Here is a 19,814-nt window from a genome sequence, read left to right as displayed (position 1 = left end):
TCTAGGATTACAGCTCACAGCTTTGGAATTCACTCTTTTTGAAGGAAATTGGCGAGTAACAGATTGCAGTAATGCAGCATATTTGTATTGGTCAAATTCTTACTATGATTGCAGTGAAAAATGATGTTCCTTTTTTTAGGAAAAGGAAATTAAATTGGCCTGGTAATCCATGTAAGGAGATTGGCTTACAGTAAAAGGGGAGGAAAGAATGTGAAGGCTAATCAGATCAATGCATTCTTTTGAATCATCTCATTAAAAAAATAAAATCAAATTGCTACTGCATTTCCGAGGAATTATATTGAAATGACACACATGCTTTTACTGCCTTTTAATTACAAAATTATTTCAATCTGCTTGAGTCTCCCATGTAAGTGGGCTATCAACTGTTCTTAAATATTGGCTCATAAATTCCAAATAGTTCTTGAAATGGAAGAAAATAGTATCCCTAGTCCTTCAGCTGAGTATGCCAGCCCAGATCACGGCAGGGTGAGAGCTACCATTTGTACTTGAGAAATCTTCACTGGCTAATTTAGGTGCACAGCTTCCCTCTGGATGAGGCTTTTAAGATTGTTATTTATGCCGTCGTTTGTCAGGGGAGTGCTTGGTCTCTGATGTCCAGCTGCACAGCCGTGATCAACCTTCTTATGAAACCTTTGGGAATTATTATGTACTTACTGAGAGCTGGATGGAGGTCTTTGAGATGGCCTGAGAAGGATTTTCATGTGTGGTGTAATGCATTGCCCCCCTCGGCTGGGTAGAAGTTGGGCTAGGATGCACAGCTGGTGAATGGTTCTACAGCTAAGCCCCCTCTTGTGTAGCAAAGACATTAAAAAAAATAAATTAAAGTCTTGTCTAAAGAGAAAAATGACCAGGAGAATGCTGAATCTCTTGCACAGCATTACTTATGACTGAAATGTTTCCTGTAAGGAGTTGGCTCCTGCTGTTAGTGCATCAGTAAGAAATGTTGAAAACACATACTTTTTTTTTTTTTGGCTGAGGAAATAGCAAGAGCCCGGCACTGGATGGTGGTCTTCTGCTCAGCCTCTTGTGGAGGGTGATAAATGGTGGTCCTCCCTCGCTTTGCTGAAGAGCTGTATACGCTGGTCAGAGGAGGATGTGCTGGGGGCTGAACACTGGGGGGCTTTGCAGGTGTTTGGGGCATATATGAACAGCCCAGCACCGCTTCTGGTTTGCTCTGGGTTCACATCTGCCCAGCTGTGCTGGGTTCCTGTGCTGGGTCCAGGATGGGACCTATGATGGGGCTGAGGTGTATCCATCGTCTGTCGGCTGGCGCAGAGGGGAAGGCAGTCATTGCAGTGACCGGGAGGTCACACGCTTACCGCAAGTTGTGTGATGCAGCACTGTAATAAATGAAGAAAGTGCCTGCATTTAAATGGGTAGTGTTGAAAAGGGGGGCAAGGTCTGCCCTGAAGACCGCTTACGCTGATGTAGCCTTTGTTGTCCTTGGGAAGGAGCTTTATGATTTCTGAAGAAAGATTAGAGGTATGTTTCCATACAGAGTAGCTCTTCTCATCAGTGTTTGCTGAGAGATGGCACTTGCGTGTTGGAATTCGCAGCAGCTTTAAAGCCGGAGGTGATAAGCTGCTTTTTCCCCTCTTGCTTTGTTCATAGGCTGTTTGTTTAGATAACGGCCTGGAAATGATATTAGTAACCCCATACGTCACATTTTGCTGCCAGTGAAGAATAAACAGTGCATTTGACATTTGGGGAAATGGTTCATTTTCACAGGGATGTGGTTCAGAATCTACTTCTTGAACTAATGGACAGTATAATGCTATTTTTTTTTTTTTACAGGTTGCATAGATTTTTACCTTGAAGATGCCCTGTAAAGTGCTCTGCATTACTAGTATTAAATAAAAGCAAATGCTTCACATCAAATGAGAAGGCAGTCTTTGAACTGGTGAGAAGTTGAAAACCATTTATTGCTCTAGCTTGTGATGCTTCACTGTGACATAAGCATGAAAAATAATTAGACTCACTAGTAAGTAAATATTGGATCCTGAAACGCATCTTGAAGATACAGCGCTAGGAGAAAGTAACCTCTTTAGATGCGCATTGATTCTCCTGGATTTGTCTCACACCAACGGCTAGATCACAAAATTACATTCAGAAAACTATGTCATAAGAACATTGAGGGTGAAAAGTTTATGAAGGTTATGCACAAACCAGGCAATCTCTGCAACCTTAGTTTGGTTTATTGTGTCCTGCGCATTAGAATACAGCCTTTAATTATTGCATCGTGTATTTTTCCACAAGCTTCTTCCCTTGTGTAATGGCACTGAATGGATGTCCCTTAATGAGCCATTTTCTTTCTCCTTGTTGTTTGATGCCTTGTTCTTAATGCTTTCAAATGACACTTAAGGACAGAATTCTTAAAATTTTCAATTGCATGCGAATACTTTATTTTCATGCTGTTTCATGATGTTCAACGATGAGTAGTGGCATGTTTCTTCCACAGACAGAAAAACTGAAGTTCCGAAGGAGCCTAATTAAGACCTTTTTTGATTGTGTTCACTGCAGCATAGCAGTATATACACTGAAGATGTAGGCCTTGGGTTTGGGTACAGCCTCTTTGGTTAATGCTGGCTTTGTATACTCCATACCTTTCAACTTTTGGAGCTGGCAAGGCAAGGAGCTGGAGGAGCAGTGTCCAACTTCCAAGTACTTCAACTTTGCCTTTCAGTTAATAAAAAGGAGCAATAATGCACCAAAACCTGGGCTCTCTTTTAAAAAGCAGGAGGTTTCAAGGTTAAAAACAAAAAAAATTTCAACTCCTATTCTCTCCCCCGCCCCTGAAAGCGCAAGTGAGTTGGATCTGAGTACATTCTTGCAGATACAGCAAAAACCCCCAAACTCAGCTGCACCCCTGGACAGTGACAAAAAAGTTCATGTTTATACAGACTTTCACAAAATCCTGTCAAAAGTCTAGTTCTGTTTCAAAGTCTGGGAAATGCTTCAGCTAATTAAAGAAAAGGTCAGCAGGATTTTTTTACTGTAGGCAAAAAAAAAAAAAAGATAAATCTTTCTCTTCTGCCTTGTTCTCAGAAGCAGTTGAACCATTTTGGCTGAAATTAAAATTTGCCTGAGGCAGACAAAAGGCATGCGAAGTTGCAGTCCAGATGGTTAGAGCTTGGCAAAATTATAGGTAAGTAGGAATAGGGTCTAAAGATCAGAAGCATTAGGCAACTGTAATATGCAGGGCTACCAGCTCTGCCTATAATCAGTTATAATATTTAATCTAAATGTCTGTTGCAGAAAGCTATTGTGCTGTTCTGAAGTGTGATCATTCATTCAGAGATTTGGAAGGAACTCAAAAGCTGTAGTTAAAGTGAGTTTGCTTGCAGAATGTGAGAGGGTTTCTTATCCTCTGTGTATGATGTTAGGAATGTGTCGTCTCCTAACAGCTAGAGCTGTGTGAGTAATACCTGCTGTGGTCATGCAAACCTTCTCAGGTGTACATGCTGCTGTTCTACTCTTCCTGTAATCAGTCTGTGTAATATATGAATAAAACAAATCTCGTCCATAAACAAATCTTTCATAAGTTTGAGTTTATTACTGATTCACTGATGCATTCATAATGAAAATTTTTGTTCTGATCCTGTAAATGGCTACGCCTTTTTTATTCATGTTTGCAATGCTGCAGGAGTCTGTGTAAGCAAATTAAAGTGTGTGTGGATATTCTTGCATGGAAGGCATTTCAATACCATTTTTTGAACTCTTTGGGGACTAATCCAGCAAGAGAGCTTAGTTCATGGGCTGACGGATGATCACCTGTACAAGGATTTGACTCTAAACATTATGAATGTGCTAGAAAATGTTCAGAGTTCCTTACTGTGCTCAGAGGAGAGGAGGAGAAATGGAACAAGAGAAGAAGCAAAAGATGCAATTTTATCTGTAATAAGAGTTGAGCCTGTTTTGGGTGGCAGGAGCTGCGGAGAAGATGCTGTAGTAGCCCCAGTGGAGCTTGATGTCACCCTTTTGTGGATGAAGTGCCGCTCAATTCTGAGTGACATTGCTGATCATGGTTCATGGGGCAAGAAAAAGTGGAAAGGCCACCAGCAAACTGGAGCAAAGCTTCATTTTTAAGTTGTACCAAAACTATGTTTTTTAATTACTCTGGGTTGGAGCTAATCTGCCCTGTTAATGCCAGGTTTTGGTACTAAACCCAGCTGTTAGCTACACAAAATGATGAAGTGGGGTGGTGACCTGAGCCCTTAGATCTTTAGGGCTGTAAAACTCTTGTGGAAGTGGGGTCGATACCTTCCATGGCCAATGCCTGTTGTGTCTGAGCCTTTCTGCCAAGGCTGTCCTGAGGAAGCGGAGATATATCTCCTCTTGTGTTTTTGTAGAGGTCTGAAAGTGCACATAACTCACTGTGATATATTTGAAGGCTCCAGGAGGAGTGTTTGTGCATGTACTGGTGCTGAGGTCACAGTAAAACAGTGGCAGCTAAGCTCAAGGGTGAAGGGGGACAGAAGACAGGACTCCTACCTGTTCTTTCTGAAGATGAACCCCTGCCTTGTCTTGGGTGTTGCACTGAAGGGAAGCTTGAGGGATCCCTCTGAGAGACAAGTAGAGTCAATATAGCACTTTTCTTCCATCCTCTCTATAGACAATTATAATTTTGGGTTACTACCTCTGCATGCAGAAGTCTTGGAGAAGGAATTTAAGACTGAGTGGGGACTTGAGGATCAAGTCTTGCCTCCTTGCTCTCCTCTGGGCTTTGCATGCCACTTCTCCAGAAGAGCATCCAGCTTTTCCACCCGCTCCCAAGGCAGAGGTACTCGGTTCCATGCTCCCTGTATTTTAAATTTGTTTGCTTTTCTAACCTGCCAGTGGCTTAATATTTAGCTCCCTGGCTCCCCTCCCCTTCTCGGCCATGGTTGCTGTCTCCTCTGCTCCCCGTAGAGCACCCTGTCTCCCTCTCCCAGAGCGAGATGGTTGAGGAGGTCATGCAGTATTAATAGGGAAGCAGATCTCTGATTTTGTTTCTGCTTATGGACTCTGACATTTCTGATGTTTTCTGAAGTGTAAAATGTTTCAGAGAAAACAACAACTTGGCTTTTACTGAAAAATTAATTATGTTGGCACTTTCCCCTTTGCGGTGGGCTTTTGTCAGAGGACAAAGCCACTAGCGTTAGGGGGAAAGGGTGAGACGGTGAAAGGACAGCAGGAACATTAGAGAGAAAATTTGCATTAAGGTAAAAAGATCTAATTAAGCATTGATTATCAGGGAACAATGTAAACTCTTCAGAAGGTGTTACCTTCTGTGCACTTACTGTAGAGAGCTAATTTACCCATCCAAGTTTATCTGCTTCATAAATCAGTTTTTCCTCTAATTACAGTTAACAGATGATACTTTTTCTGTTCTTCAGTGGTGTCCTCTGTTCCTCCACTCCTCTCGATGCAGAGATCCACTTCGTACAGCAAAACACATACTGCTCCTGGCATGCTGCTCTGGGGAGTGTGTGGAGGTACAGGTGGGGAAAACCAGCCAGGTTTTGTGCATGTGTGCACTTCTTAAGAGTTAGAGATCTAGTAAAAAGTACAAGGGGAGGCAAAATACCAGAGGGCTGTCCTGTTGATCCTTTCTGACCTTTTCAATGTTGATTTTCTTTTTGTCCTTTGAAAGGAAGGGATCACCAGGGAGCCTCAGTTTAGGAATAAGGAAACGATGATGTAGGTTCTTCCTGAAATCTAGGATTAGGGGCAACTTGTCCACCTGAATGACAATGATGTAGCATTGGCTTATAAATACACACAACGACTGTTTGTACCCAGTCCCTATAAGGGGTAGTGGTGCCCTTGTGTCTGATCGTGCTTCTCTCTGGGGCTTGCAATCCAGGTGTAAAACAGGTGACAGCAGTTGAGTGTGGACAAAAAGGGGGTGCAAAGAAATGGGTGTAATGATGAGCACGTGAAGAGCTGTGGTCTCAGTATCACAACAAAAAAAGGTGGGAAGGAAGAACCTGAAGGCATAGAAATAAGTAGCTTTGCCCATGTTTCTGGTAGCCCTTCAGGTGCAGTGGAGCATGGGAGAAAATTAAGTAGGGAGCCAGTATGTTCAAAGTTCTATTTTATTTCTTCAAATGGTCTTAAAGAAGAAATGGAGCTAGAATATGGGCTGATAACATGAACGGAAAAAAGGAATAGTTATTGTATTCAGAGTTTGCTTGGCCATTAGTATTCTATTAATTTTCCCCCTGCTTCTAATGATATGAGGAACACTGGATACACTTAAAAGGATGCATGTCATTAAAATGATATCTGACAGCGGTTCCTTCACTGCTTATGATGCTTTTGATTGTTAATATAGATAAAATGTAAATGATCAGAATATAAAAAATCCCTTTTGTCTTTCTAATGTTTTCAGCTGCCTATTAAACAAATTATATGGGAAAGTGAGTAGTCTGTTAGTGCAGTGGTGTCACCCAGATACTGTGAAATGCTTAATGGCATAAAATGAAGTGTCCCTGGTTTGTTTATTTTCCTACCAGTAATGACATTTTAGGCTAAGTCATAGTTGCTCCTTCAAAATACAGTTGCCTTGTCCTTACTATATAATCGTATTTTTTTAATGCATTATGGTACTGTCTTGCAGAGTATTATGTCAGGTTTTTAATAAGCTTTTAAACCCCTGTAGCATAGGAGTGGCTGTTCTATTGGGCTGAATTCTCCTTTACTGTAATGCAACACTGCATAGAAGTGTCCATCTGTTTCTTTATTTCATTGTGTATGTTTTTCTGTAGTCTAAAAGCAGGCAGAGGATTCCGTGCGGGAATGGTTTCCTACCCAGGACCTTACAGCATATGCATTTGTGAGGTGTCTGTTGTCCGGCTGAAAGAGGTAAAGGGCAATAGTTGGTGACTACATCTGTTTCCAGCCGTCTGACTTCTTTTTTTCAGTGCTTGCTGCTGCATGAGTCAGTCTGTAGGTTTTGCTTTCTCTGCCCCCTGTAATACCATGGTCTCTCTTAACTTGCTTAGAGGAGGAGATGACAGCTGTTCATTGACTATAGTAGGGTATAGTAACAGGGACTGTAATAGTTGCTGGCCAACCAACACCATGCATATTAATAGCACATATAGGTGCAACTGAACATTTCTAGCAGCTTTGCCGGTAACAGCTGTTCTGCTGAAAAGCCCTCTGAATGAAGGGGGTTTGGACCAGCTTGATTGAGATGTGGTTAGTCACTACAGCTGCAAAAAATGGAAGTGTACATTTATTTGTGCACCACTGCTCTTGCTCCTAACCAGGTTGCTTTCGTAGGCAGCGTTCATCTTGTTACGGGGAGCGTGCTTTGCTCTTGCTTGAGCGTCTTCATAGCAAAAGGTCTGTTCCTTCAGCCACAGAGCTGAAGTGTTTGCTGCCTGGCAGATGTGTGCTGTGGTGTCACTGGTTTTGTACGACATGCCCTGACCTCTCCAGCTGAGGATGTGGTCCACAGCTTTATGCAGCACGCAGCTGGTGGCTCGCACAGCCCTGCAAGCAGTGAGGAGACACGTCCTGGCTTCTGACCTCTGCTAGAGGTACGGTCTGAGTGCCCTTTGGCTGGGAGCGTCTTTCGGCGGTCACGTTGACCGCTCTGCTGCCAGCTGTGTAGTCCTTCTGCATAACTTCAATAGCAAGGCATCTTGGACCAACCCGTCCCTTCTGTCATCGTATGCAGCTACGGGGCAGCGCTGCGTCCTCCTTCATGCTATTTAACAAACTTCACAAACTCAAACATAATGTTATTACTGTTGCAGAGGCCTGCTAATTAGTTAAAACCAAAGGTTAATGAACTATTATGATAAGGGTTGTGTAATATGATTGCAATAGCTAAATAATTAAAATTTAAAAAAGCAGTTTAACGCATCTTTGATGTGGTGCCTGGGGAGTAGGCAAGAGTCTTGTTTTAATCACTTAATAGCAATTTAACAAGCAAGGCGGTGTAGCAGATTGAGGGGTGTTAGGAAGTGCAGCGTCGATGGAGAATTCAATGAGATTAAAGGACCAGCTCAGTAAACAGGAGCTGGTTGGCACTAGCGGGGGGCTGGAAATCCAGGGAGGTCAGTGCACTTAAACTGCCCAGTGTTGCTTGTACGTGGGGCTGCCAAACTGGCTATGTGTAACGGAGAGGGGCTGGCCAAAGATGTGAAAAGAGTGGATTTTCCAGCTGCCTTGTGCAGCCCAGCAATAGAGAGCATCCAGCTGCGTGAGGGCTGGTCCAAGACTCTTTCAAGAGAGGGTTTCACTTGAGAGCAGCACATGGCCAACTGCACTTTTGGGGGGAGAAGAACGAGCGGTGGAGGCATAGGGCTGAGTTGGGGGCTTGCCAAAACCCTCTGCCTAGCAGCAGTCCAGAAAGAAAGCACAAAACGCTGCAGCGGGGACTGGGGGTCTCCAAAATGGGCTGCTGGGGAGCCTCAGCACCGGGCGAGAGCAGCTGTGGGGCTGGTGCTTGGTCAGAGACGAGGACAGGGTTGGTCTTTGTGTCCCCTTGGGCCGGCTGGAGGGGAAGACCCTGTGCAGGTACCTCCGGTGAACGTGGTAGGGGAACGAGCTGTAGCTGAAACTGGGAGCTCTTTGTTTTCCCAGAGCAGTGTGGCAGACCTCAGTCATCCATCTGCTGCTGCTGGTGTTTCACTGCATCGGGACATTTTATGTGTATTTGTGGCTGCCCTGGGGCACTACCCAGGCTTGTGCTGGGATGGTTGCGTTGCAGGCCACTGGAACGAGTGGTGAAGAGCGTGGTGTAGCGAGTAGCAAGGAGGCAGTTTTGAGGTTTCCTTGTACAGAAAAGTGGCAGATTCTTCAAACTTGAAAATGCTGACTTGAAAGGCAGTTCCCTGTCTCTCACAAGGCTAGATTTGCCCTTCTTGATACAGTATTTTTGCATGCAATTCCCTAAAGCATGGATGTTTTCTTTAAGGAAAGAGAAATACCATCTGCTGTTGCGTCATAAGCAGAGTCTCAGGCAGATATAATTGGTAGCTGTAAGGTCAAACACTGATGCTGTCTTCTGCTTTCATTTTGGTTCCTTCTTTCAGGAAAACTGCAGAGGTGTCCCTGGGTGCATGGGACAGCTTTTTGCTATTCTCTTTCCATTTTAGTAAGGTTTACATCCAAATGGAGCGAAGCATTTGCCATCCACCCTCCGCAGGCAATAACATTTCACACTTTCAAGCCAGAGTCTTCCTTTGAGAGTTGTAACTGTGCTGGCCTAGATAAACATTAACCGCAAGGATTATCTTTCCTTTAACGTTTAGGGTGCATGGAGCCTGTGGGATCCTGCTTTGTGTTGACACAAGTAAGTGCACAGTTGCAGATGCTCGGAGGAGAGGCTGGTTGTCAGCTGTAGGGGTGTGCTGGTTGCTGCTTTGCAGTGGTGGAAACTTTGGGGTGGTCTCTGGCTATTTGCTTAGCAGCTCCCAGCCCTTGGGTGCTTATCTGAAAGCTAAACAGGCATCTCTCCTTGACAGGTCAGTGATGAACACACACTTCTGATTGCCATGTTGAAAAAAGCAATTTTGCATAGTATTCTGTACTGCAAGTCGTCTTTTTTTTTTTTTTTGTAGTACTTTTTTGCTTTCCTGTAAAATGAGGTAAGCAATTGTTCTGTATTGACAGCTGGCTTGTAAATTAGCCACTCACTTGCCAGACAAGGAGAATGTGGAAATGCCTTCTAAGCACTTTCATGTTTTGTGATTGTTTTAATTCCAGAATATTTAGAACCTCTTTGCATTGGTGCAAAGTAAAATAAAACATGGTCTCTGACAGGTGCCAAGACAGGCGCAGAAGGAATAGCTTCTCTGAGGGTCTGAGGTGTTTGCAGAGAAACTGCTGCAGCCCCCAGGGAAGGTGGAGCACTGGCTTTTGGCTGTTAATTTAATTCAAGGTCAGATTATGTTGATCTAAATTGTGCAACTAATTCCGTCAACAAGCAAGATTATTTACATAGCAGATGGAATTTAATTTGGGTGCTGCTTCTCCGGCATCTCTCCCTGTTTTTGTATTTAGGTTGCACCTGAAAAAATAAACTGATGTCCATGGTAGGAGTGAGTTTATTACGCTTACCTTTCTGGAGAGGTGTTGAGCTGGGTATTTCCCTTATGGCAACTTACTTTTTATTGGTGTTTTTATGGCCCTTGCTGTAGTTGCCGTTCATCTTATTTGACTTCAGAGCTGGTCCTCCAGTTGCTCTGTTTCTTTGATGGCAGTGAAAGGAGACAGCTGCTTCTCCATATGTAGAATTGCTTTCTTTCGGTCTCCCTCCCCTGCTCACCAAAGTCCTACCCAGAGTTAATTTTGGTGCCTTTGTAAATATTGTCAATGTATACACAGCAACAGTGGCACTGTGTAGAGAATCCAGGAAAAAATCAATTTGAGAGCTGGACAGAAAAATGCCTCTTGGCTAAAAACATCTGTTTCAGCAAAAAACCAAATGTCACAGCTTCCATTTTTCATAAGCCCAAGCTGTCGTCTTCCAGCTAACGTGACGGAGGAGGTCTGTAGGGCTGTCCTTGCCTGGGTGCCTGGTTCATGAACAGAGCTGGGGTTTTCCACGGGGCATCCAATGGAGGGTTTCCGTGGGAAGGGCTGAGCTTTGTGCACGCTTCTCACTTTCCCTTCCTCTTGCTTTATTGCATGATACCCTCTGGAAACGGGTGTGAATGATACGATACCTCCGCAGTCAGAGGGTTGCACAGAAATGTCACCCCTCTGACTGTCGTTTCCTCTGAGAGCCAAAGCAGGTTCCAGGATATTGGCTCGAGTTTTAAGGGGAGCATGTGGCTTCGTACAAGAACAGCAGCATGTTAGAGGTCTGCACGTGGCAAAAGTCTGGCTGTCAAAGAGGGGACCTGAAGAGGCATGGGACAGGACGGTATTTGGTGGGGCAGGTGCTGCAGCAGGGGATCTGCTGGCATGCACGGGGGCCAGGAAAGCTGCTGCTTCCCTGATGCGAGAAAACCGATAGGTTCACTCTAAAGTCTTAAGCATAATGAGCAAATTGTGCTTTGAGAGTATTTTTTCTCCCCTCTGTGAATATCTCCATCCAGAACTCAGCACTGATCCTGAAAGGGGGTCATTTTTCCCTTCTCTTTTATATTGCTCTGAAATTCAGACTTATTGTGTGGCTTGCGCCCTTGCACTATCGCTCTGCCTGTACATGGCACAAGCATCCCTCTCTGCTGCAACTGGTGTCTGTCTCTTCCTGACAAGATTGGGTCCCTTCTACAACCTGGTGAAATATTAAGTGAAGAATCCTATAAGTTGTAAAGTTTGTCAAAAACACAGTGCTGTGGTAGGACTAGGGTCTGTGACCAGCTCTTCCACAGTCCTCAGATAAGCTTTCATTAGGAAATGTATGGAGATAACCAGTGTCCTGATAGGATCTGATCTTTCAGTAATGTAATGACTACAGTGCAGTAGACTTTTTTCCGTTAATAGAAATCTCCTTTGTCTTCCTCTTTTTGTGTTCGAGTTAGAACAGCTTGTTTTCTTGGTGCCCGCTCCCCTCCTTCCCTCTCCTTCCCCCAAAAAGGAGAAGAAGAAAAAAATACCCAACAAAATTTTGAGAAGTAATTCAGATTTGTTTCTCAGATCAAGGCATTCCCATCGTTTTGGGTCTGCATTTCAAGACTGCCAAAGGAAAGCATCACCCTTGGACGAGAGACATGAGGCAGGAGAACTGGCTCCAGGGAATCGGTTTCCCCATGACAAACTGGTAACCTGCCCAAGATTGCATTGCTGGTACTGCATGGGATCAGAGAATCGCTTCTCTGTTCCTCAGAGGGCGATGACATTTTCTTGCCTGTTTGGGTTTCCAGGTAGATAAGATGTCAAATGGAACTAAACCAGCATTCTGCTCCTGAGAGTGGGACTGAGATTTTTATCTCGCTTGAGACTGTTGCTCTGGTATTGTCTTTCTGCTGGAGCCCTACTAAGTGTTTAATAGGTGCGCTGGCTTCTGAGATTACAAGCACTTTGCCGGAACCCCCATTTTGTATACTGATATCCCCTGAGGGAAAGCAATGCTTAAGTGTTAAGAGACTGGATTCTGTTTCACCCACCTCATATTATTATTACAAATCATATTATCTCAATGAAACAGGGATCCATGTCTTGGAGAATCTGTTGTGTTGGCAAAAATTAAAGATGCATAGGACTTGCGATCATGTTACAATAATTGCCTCAGTGGTAACATTAATGCTTTTTCACTTCAGTTGCTCCTTGTTGATTGAACAACCCTTTTCTGTAGGCTATAAATCTCAATGGCTCTACTAATAAAGAACTAAATAGTCTAATAATGTTTCCAAACGTAGCATTGCTTCACTGTTTTAGGAGGTGGCAATCTTTTATCCAAACACCAGTCCAATCTAGGAAGTGTGACTGTATCATAGCTATACAGTGACTTACAACAGTGCCTTTGTTACTTAACTACTTCTGTGGGAGACAGGTTCAAAATTTAAAAAACGGTGTAGTTCCCACTAATAGAGAACTTGTAGTCATTTAAAGAGGGAGGTGAAGAACCCCAGTGAAACGTACGTGGTGATGGTGCCCCTCTTGCCATGCGTCCAGTGCAAATAATGAAATGCTGCAGCATAGACATGGCGGGTGTTTGAAACCTGCATTTTTACAGTACGACTGAAGTACTGTTTTGTGTCCCCACCAGATCGGGACTCATCACTCTGTTAGCACAAACGATGCTGCAGGCAGAGGTGCCTGGTTTGGATGCTGGAAAACCAGGGTTTGGGGCAGGGGAGCTCTGGTCATGCAGAGAAGAGAGCCTTTCTCAGTCCTGTGCCTCTCTTCAAAGTACAGAAAACAAAAGCTGTCTCCTGAGCAGGCATGCCATCTGCCTAGGCACTTGCTGGAGAAGCTGTAGAGATGGTTTTCTCCAGATTGGTTATTCAAATTGGTGAGAAGAAACATTTAAAAGGTTCTTTGCTTCAGAGCTGCAGTTAAAGATCTTATGAATGGTTTTTCTTGCAGCTATATCTAAAGTAAAGCCCCAAAGTGTTAGATGCTGCTTTTTAGCTGTCACTTGAAGGCATCAAAAAGTGTTTAGTCATTTGGAATTGCTGGGTTTGTCAGTTTGCTGAAGGACAGCTTCTTGGGTAATCGGAGAAATAAGACACGCATACACATAGCTGCTAGTACCATTTATTTTCAAATCCAATTGACATCATAGCCTAGCAGCACTAAATGTAGCAATATCTATGGTTTTTTTACAGACGATGGTGTTTGAGTCTTGAGCTTAAATGTTTACCAGTCCAGCCACTTACTAGAAATGCAGCAGGATTTCAGTCTCTCAGGAGATCAGCAGCAGCTTGCAGTGCTGCTGTTAGAGCTTGGCGTTCGTATGGTGACGAGCATGTTGATCCTACAGCACGTGCTCTTTTGCAGATTCAGCAAGACATTTCTGGTCATGAAGTCACTTTGCTGTCTGTGAGTTTAGACTACCATAAATTACTGTTGCTCAATCGAGAAGGCAGTGACCCTAAAGCACAAGCCTCCAGTAGAAAACACCCTGATCTTTTAGCCTGACAAAAAGTGTCTCTTCTGTAGGCAGCTGCTGTCTCTCCTGGAGCTTCATTCTGCAGTTTTTCTTGCACATCCACCGGTCCCCTGGGCTGGGGACTGCAGCTTGTGCAAATCCCCTTCTCCCAGAATCGGTGCTGGTACCTGCTGTGGAGCAGAAATCCTGGGCGGGTATGCAGAAACCTGGCTTATGAATGGGGACTTTGGTAAACTGAATTATTTTTGATACTTTTTTTCATGTGGGATAAAGAGTCAGTCGGGAGCCTGGTAGGGAGACTATTTTGAGACCTGCTGAAAGGTGGGCTAAAAGTGGCAGATGCAGAAGAACATTGTGATAATTGTGATATCTTGACAGCACGGTATGCTTTCCTTATGGCAAACAATACTGCCGCTAGTTAATGCTGCTCCTTTCTCTGTGGAGATGGGGCCCAGCTGCACTTTCTTGAACTCTGGTTAATCTGTTAGGTTCCCAGCTCGTTAATGGACTGTGAAGCCCAGCTCCTCAAATTCTTCAAAAGTCTGGGTATGACCTTTTGTGGCTTTTTCTTTGTGCCTCTAGGATGTAGCAGCTTTCCATGCTGTGGCAGACTAGAAGAGAGCCGATGTTTTTCCAGGAAGCTTATCTGCCGGTTTGTAGGCTGCAGAACACAGGCAGTGGTGAGATTCCCAACTGGACCGACGTCTTCCGTGGGCTTAGTGGGATTTTACGTGCTCTGAAACATGTTTGTATTGCAGAGACAAAACTCTGGCAATGGACTTAACCCCCCAAGCATGGAGAAGCAGGAGACAGACCAAGTGATGTAAAAGCCTCCCTTTGGAATGTTTTATTTGCAACCTAATAACTATTCTGGCAATACAGTGCTTAACTTTTAAGAGATAATGTTAAGCTTCCACAACCGGGCGTTGTGTTGTAAGCAGCTAAGCACAGTGAGCTGTCCTGCCTGCATAATAAGGTTTTCACTGGGATAAGTTTTACAGTATCTTCAGCACAGGCTGGCAGGAGCAGAGAGGTCTGGGGGGGAGCAGGGCTTGATGAAGTCTGTGCTAGGGGGTGCAAGGCAGCTGGCTGCAAGCTGCAGAAGTCCTGTGGGGGACTCACAAAATGAGCATTTTGTGACCAATGCCTTTATTTATTTTTTTTCATAGCTAAGTAAGCTTCTGCTGAAGTATCCTTGAAGGTATCTATATGCCTTTACCTGCTTACAGGTAAAGAGTGCATATATATATGTTAGAGACACCAAACGCATCCCTTCGCACTCTTCCTCCCTGCAGAAAGTAAGTTAAAGCTTTGCAGATGTACCCAACATTTCCATTCCCTATCAGCAGTACCACTCTGAGCTCTGGAAGCTGAAAACCAGTACCTGGATTAAACTTAGTGGAAAGACAGGGAAGAAGCTTGGCCGGTCTGGCAAGGGCTGTTTACAAAGTGTTGTGACCAACTCTGTCATTCTGAGTGATGCAAAATGCTGAGCCAGCTTTGTTAGCTAAAATGCTTTAGGTGGCTTTAATGTTTTCATTGCTTAAATGAGGCCGAGGATATACTTTTTGATGTGTTGGGGTTTTTTGGGGGGGGAGGTGGTGGTAGTTGATAAAGTGCATAGGGAAATAAATTTCTTGCGTGTACTTGAAAATCCTTATTTTGTCTGCATCCCGCTTATATCTTGCATTTCCTGTCAATTTATATGCCTTCTGATAAATGCCTTCTTTTGGTGTAAAACAACTTGCATATTTAAAACATGGCATTTTGATTAGCTGAACTATAGATTTGCTTTGACGTGTCATTTCTTTTGTTCTAAAATGCCCTGACAATTCATATCTGTGGCAGCCAAACAAGCAAATTTATGTATGAAGCTATTGTTCATTCCAAAAGAGTCACTGCTAAATGAGGCAGAGTTTAAGCATTTGATTTCCCCCCCTCTTTGCATGATGGGAGGTCCATTTCTCAATAATGAAAACAGTTTTCTTGCAAAATTCAATTAAATGAAATATCAAGCATAAATCAGAACTGAGCTCTCATTGAGTTCCCATATGTGCCTATTGCTGCAGTGATAACACTGGAAAGAGCATTCATTCTTCAAACTGTTCTTTTTTGTCTCAATATTTTTTTTTCTGGAGGAAAAGACCCCACATAAAACACCAATGGAAAACAGAGAGGTTTGGTGGGCTGCAAAGCCAGTCTTGATGGTGCTGTGTCTCCCTGGCTAACAGATGCAGTATAGGAGGGTGGAGGGATCTGGAGGGCCTTTCTGGTCCCCCTTCTACCTAACAGCAAGCTTAAATTTGCCTCTGTCCTTTCTGCTGGGCGCTTGTCCACTTTGGCTCTCAAACTTGGAGGTGTGGCAGTCTCTCCCGGAGCACAGTGGGGCTCCTATAAGCAGGAGAGATTTTTGGAAAATGCTGTTTTCCCGTCCGCAGGGCTGCCTTGGACCACAGTCTCCATGTGCTGGAGACTCTCATTACAATGTCATGTTCATGCCTTTCTAGGATCTCTAAAATAGCACGTTTTGTTTTGAGACATAATTTCAGGGAAGTGTTAATGCCTTTATTTGAGAGACTGATCCATTTGGATGAAATGGGAAAACGTTGGGGCTGTAAAGCCCTCCCTCAAGTCCTGATTTCTGAAAATCTTTGCTGCCTGAACCAATGTTTTCTTAAAAAGCCTTTTTTTTTCTTTTTCTTTTTTTTTTTTAAGTTTAAAAAGGTGCTGGTGAAGCTTTTAGTGTGAAAATACTTTTTTCCTGTGTTAGAATAAGATAATATAAATGGCTAACAAGGAAAGGTAGGTTAAAATAATCCAGATATATCTTGGAAAATCTATTTCAATTATGTTCTGTGTGCTTTTAGTGGAGACAATAAATTCTAAAGAATTAAGAGAGCCATAAAGATAAGTGTTATAGGAGAGTACGTCTCACATTTCACCTTCAGAAATTAAAATATTTGCTGTGAAATCAGACGTTATAAGGGTCACTGCATTGCTTGTGGTCATTAACAGCAGGAGGTGACTATTGGAAGAACTAAGGGAAACTACTTCCCATAACATGGAAATTAAATGTGCAATTTACTGAAAATTCCCTTCCTGTGAAATGGCTTGCTAATGCCAGGCTGTGTGCTAAAGGGAACTTTGCTGTATATTTCTGATTTGCATACGGACAGACCATCTAAGCTTGTATCTGCCTTGCATGAAATATTGATTAAATTAGCATAACATGAGGTCATTTTTTTTTGTTTGTCCAGTGTAGCTGGGCAGTAAGGAAGACAAATGGGTTGTAACCAAGATGTTAATGTTTGTAAGTGAGAGTACATGGTAGCTCAGATAACAGGTACCACTTTACCATACTGTGTACCTGTGCGTTTGTGTATTTCCAGGGTGTATGTCTCTGTTAAATGCTAGCCTGTTGCTGTTTAGATAAAATTTGTATGACAAGTACCAATTACTTTAGACAACTATTGGCATTGCACTCAAAACCACCCCCAGACTTTCACATTACAACATTTTTCCACCAGAAAGACAGTGAAACCAATGTGGCAGAGCATGCCTGGCCTCTTCCTTGTGGCTATGGGGTGGGGGATTGTTGCAATGTAATAAATTGCATAATATTTCTAAATGTGAGAGTTAACCCTGTAGCTGACTTCGGGCTTTTGGATGCTCCCTTTGGTACTCATCTCATTTGCTTACTGATGGATTTCTGTGGGTTCCCATCCTGTGAAACAGCAGTGAGTGCTCCTGTACTGTTGGTTTGATACTTTTTTTAACTCTTCCTTGTATTGCTTTTGCATAAGGCTGGTGGTACCCCAGTTCACACCCTGAATCTTTATTTGTTCCCAGTCCCTGGACTGAAGTGGACCAGAGAGTTCCTGGAGGCAGGGAACGGAGGTCTGGGGGTCTGGGGTCTGTGTGTAAACCAGCCCGCACCGTTTAGCACAAGGACCAGGACGGGTTCTTTGGTTCAGGTCATCCAGCAGTGTGGATAAGCCTTTTGTTTTTGGAGAAGCTATATAGAATTTAGCTCCAAAATGTTTTTTTTTGTTGTTTTTTTTTTTTTTCCTGTCCTATGAGTTAAAAAATAAGAATCCTGGAAAGCAACTTCCAGTGTAAAAAGACAGTGCAAACATTGCATTGTCATGGCTCACATGACAGCTTTCTAATACCAACCTTTTATTTCTGAGACCCCAAGGTGTTGGCTGTATTGAGGCGGATTTTTACATCTTGACATTTCTGCCTGGTTTTGCAAGAGGAGCGATATCCAGGAACGCAGCCAGGATGTTCCAGTGTCTTCCTTGCGCTCAGTGACGTGATCCCCAGGGGCTGCCTGGCAACAGTTGGGCTGATAGATGAGCATCTTAGTCCCAGGAGTCACACGCTACCGCAGACCGGTCAGCAAATACAAGTGTTAAGCATTGTGCTGGCTGTTCCCGGGAGGTGGAAGTACACGTGCTCCAGCCTGCTCCTTGCTGTGCTTTTCCAGGGAGGAGAGGAAGGAAGAGATGCAGCAGGAATCAACTCTTTCACTTCAACTGTCTTCTGCTTTTGCATCATGTATCTTATGTTAACTTAAATACCAGAATTATTTCTTGTAGGTCTCTGCTCATGGATGACTTGCTCACAGGCTGGTCTGTGAATAGATAATGAGGTTTTTTGGTAGTCTGGTCTCAGCAGTGATACTTTGGAGTTTCTAACCTCTGGATTCCCCATCCCTTACACCATGAGACCCATCATGTAGCTTTGGTTCAAGGAGTGAGACTTGAGAAGTGTTAATATCTTCTCCCCATTCCCCCCCCCCCCCCCCCCCATGGCTATTAAAACCAAAGCTGCTAGGGATGAGTTGTTTAGAGAAACAAAAAACATGTGTTGCTGATCTGGGGCAAAAAGGCATCTGTTTAACCTTGTTTAAAACTGCATCTTGAGGGAAAGCTGTAGAAAGGATGGGGTGAATGCTGTCAATAGACTTCAAAACGGCTTTACTTTAGCCAAACTGGAGTCTAGTATGAACCCCACAGTTCATTTCCTAAACCAGCCCCTATTCCTGTAGCTTTCTTCTGGATTTCTTGTAGTTCTCTTGCATCTTCCTTAACACCTGGCACAACAGAGTGGATTTGGTATTCAGTTAATATTTCACCCTTTGACGATGCAGAGCAGAACAATTTTCTCCCGTCTTATATATGGCACTCAGCCTCGCCACTTGTGCCTGCGTGTTCTTGCCCCATGAGCAGCCTCGGGTGCTTTTTCTGCTGCGCTCCCCCCATCCTGGTGTTCGTTGGTCCATGTGGCTCCTGCTGTCCTGGTGGAGGACAACCCTGGGCTCTTGGCTGAGCTAATTGAATCATCTCTTCAATTTGTCAAGATGGTCTTGAATTCTAGTCTTGTCTTCTAAAAATTTGAGACCTCCCCCCTGGCCAGCGAGGCAGTATTCAGGCCTGGGAGAATTCCCTCTTCCAGCAGAGGAGGGAGCGTTAGGTAGGACTGCCCCAGGACAGCCTGGGGTGCTGTGCTGAACGCCGGCTCCTCGGTGCGGGCGGTGGAGTGATAGCCTCCTCCAAGTACCAATGTCTCTTACAACCACCCTCTCTGGGAGTTTTGTTGTCTGCTATTCATTAAGCAATAAGACCAGGGAGAAGATAATTTGCAAAAATCAGCTAATCCTGTTTTATGCCGAGGCTGCTTTCTTTCCTTCTTGAAACGCTGTTAACCAAGGATGGCAGTTTTATTGTAGAGGATAATGGCCTGCAGGTTTTGTGCTGTCCTCAGACCCACGGAGTTTCCCTGCCGGCACTCTGGGATGCTGTGCACCAATGCTGCCCGCGAGCTGCACGCCCTTTGCCAGCAGCATCCCCAGTGTGCTTGCACCCTGCTTTGGGGTCCCCTCCCATGGGAACCTGTGAACCTTGCTGCCTTTTTCTGAGGCTTCCTGTGTCCCTCAGTTCACGTGGAAATAGCGGTCAGTGTGCAGAAATGTCCCTCGGTTCGTTCAGTCTAGAACTGTGGGTTTAATCTGCAGACCCCTTGTGGGGTCCTGGGTTTGCTTCTGAAGGAGCTGTGAAACTAAGAACACCCGATTGTCACTTGGCATAAATTTGCTGTCCAGGCGTCTGTGTGTGTCATCTTTTGGGGATTTTTAAAGTGCAGACAACTGAACAATGTGGGAAAGCAGTGGGATGCTGAGGAGAGTTGTGCCTGGTGCTGTGCTTGGTCTCAGGAGTGGCTGTGTCTTGGCAGACCTCTTTTCCATATTTGTGCATGCAGATAAAAACTGTGATTCAAACTTGCC

At 44.0% G+C, this 19,814-nt stretch overlaps 1 protein-coding gene across 2 annotated transcripts in view; it reads left to right on the top strand.

Moving 5' to 3' along the window:
• Positions 1–19,814, top strand: part of GPC3 (glypican 3) — a 154,178-nt gene that overhangs the window by 21,392 nt on the left and 112,972 nt on the right. Inside the window, exon 1 of one of the 2 annotated variants that reach the window (XM_069811409.1) lies at positions 14,108–14,205. The exons of the other annotated variant lie outside the window; for it this stretch is intronic. Coding sequence (XP_069667510.1) covers positions 14,124–14,205 — 82 coding nt within the window. The 5' untranslated portion in view covers positions 14,108–14,123. Of the gene's footprint in view, positions 1–14,107; positions 14,206–19,814 lie in introns of those variants that run through there. 2 annotated transcript variants of the gene reach the window in all.

This window comes from Haliaeetus albicilla, chromosome 23 (assembly GCF_947461875.1).
Source record: "Haliaeetus albicilla chromosome 23, bHalAlb1.1, whole genome shotgun sequence".
NCBI classification, from domain to species: domain Eukaryota; kingdom Metazoa; phylum Chordata; class Aves; order Accipitriformes; family Accipitridae; genus Haliaeetus; species Haliaeetus albicilla.
Note: the sequence above shows the minus strand (reverse complement) of the source record. Positions and strands in the feature narration are given on the sequence as shown.